This window comes from Penaeus monodon, chromosome 22, assembly GCF_015228065.2.
Source record: "Penaeus monodon isolate SGIC_2016 chromosome 22, NSTDA_Pmon_1, whole genome shotgun sequence".
Taxonomy (NCBI): domain Eukaryota; kingdom Metazoa; phylum Arthropoda; class Malacostraca; order Decapoda; family Penaeidae; genus Penaeus; species Penaeus monodon.
The window spans coordinates 3,514,487-3,515,166 of NC_051407.1; the positions used below are offsets into that span (position 1 = coordinate 3,514,487).

Here is a 680-nt window from a genome sequence, read left to right on the forward strand (position 1 = left end):
GAGAGAATGAGAGTGACTGAGAGCATGAGACCTATATGCACATAAAATTTAAAGTGTGTTTTATCATATCTTAAACTGCAGAAAATTTTCCACAGGCGTGCGCTGGCCCGAATCCACATTTTCCCAGCAGAGGTGGCAGCAAGGGTCTGGTGCATTGCATTTTCTTCCAAGCACCCCATTAGCTCAAAGGAGGCTACTGCCCTAACTGAGGCCTTGGCGATACACTTCTCCCTCACGGTTGCGGCCAATGACAACTTTTTGACCAGCAAGACCCTGAAAACCCTCAGGCCCATTATAAAGGATGAGGATCTCTTAAAGGCTGTCTGTGAGGTAAGCTCAGTGATATGGGTTTGTCATAAGGCATTGATAAAAAGAAATTGACGTCAGGAAATCATGGTTGAGTTTAGGTACTTTAAGGAATACTTATTTTTGTGTCCTCTTCTCGTAGGCATTGGTGAGCGGGGAGATCAGCATACACCGTGTGATTCTCGGGGGTCACCTTCTCCAACTCATGACCCAGGACAATGTGTCGCCCCCTGTCGCTAACATGAAGCGTATGCTCACCGAGACCTACGTCAAGTTGGTCATCCAGGTTAAGACCAAGGTGAGGTGCTTGGCTCTTTCGTCTTCTTCTGGAGGGTTGAAATATGCTTCCTCGGTAGTATGGTTGTTATAAGTAA

The 680-nt window shown here is 46.5% G+C and overlaps 1 protein-coding gene across 1 annotated transcript in view; it reads left to right on the plus strand.

Moving 5' to 3' along the window:
• Nucleotides 1-680, plus strand: part of LOC119586781 (eIF-2-alpha kinase activator GCN1-like) — a 26,024-nt gene that overhangs the window by 2,809 nt on the left and 22,535 nt on the right. Inside the window, exons 4-5 of the mRNA XM_037935501.1 lie at nt 96-330; nt 449-604. Coding sequence (XP_037791429.1) covers nt 96-330; nt 449-604 — 391 coding nt within the window. The remainder of the gene's footprint in view (nt 1-95; nt 331-448; nt 605-680) is intronic.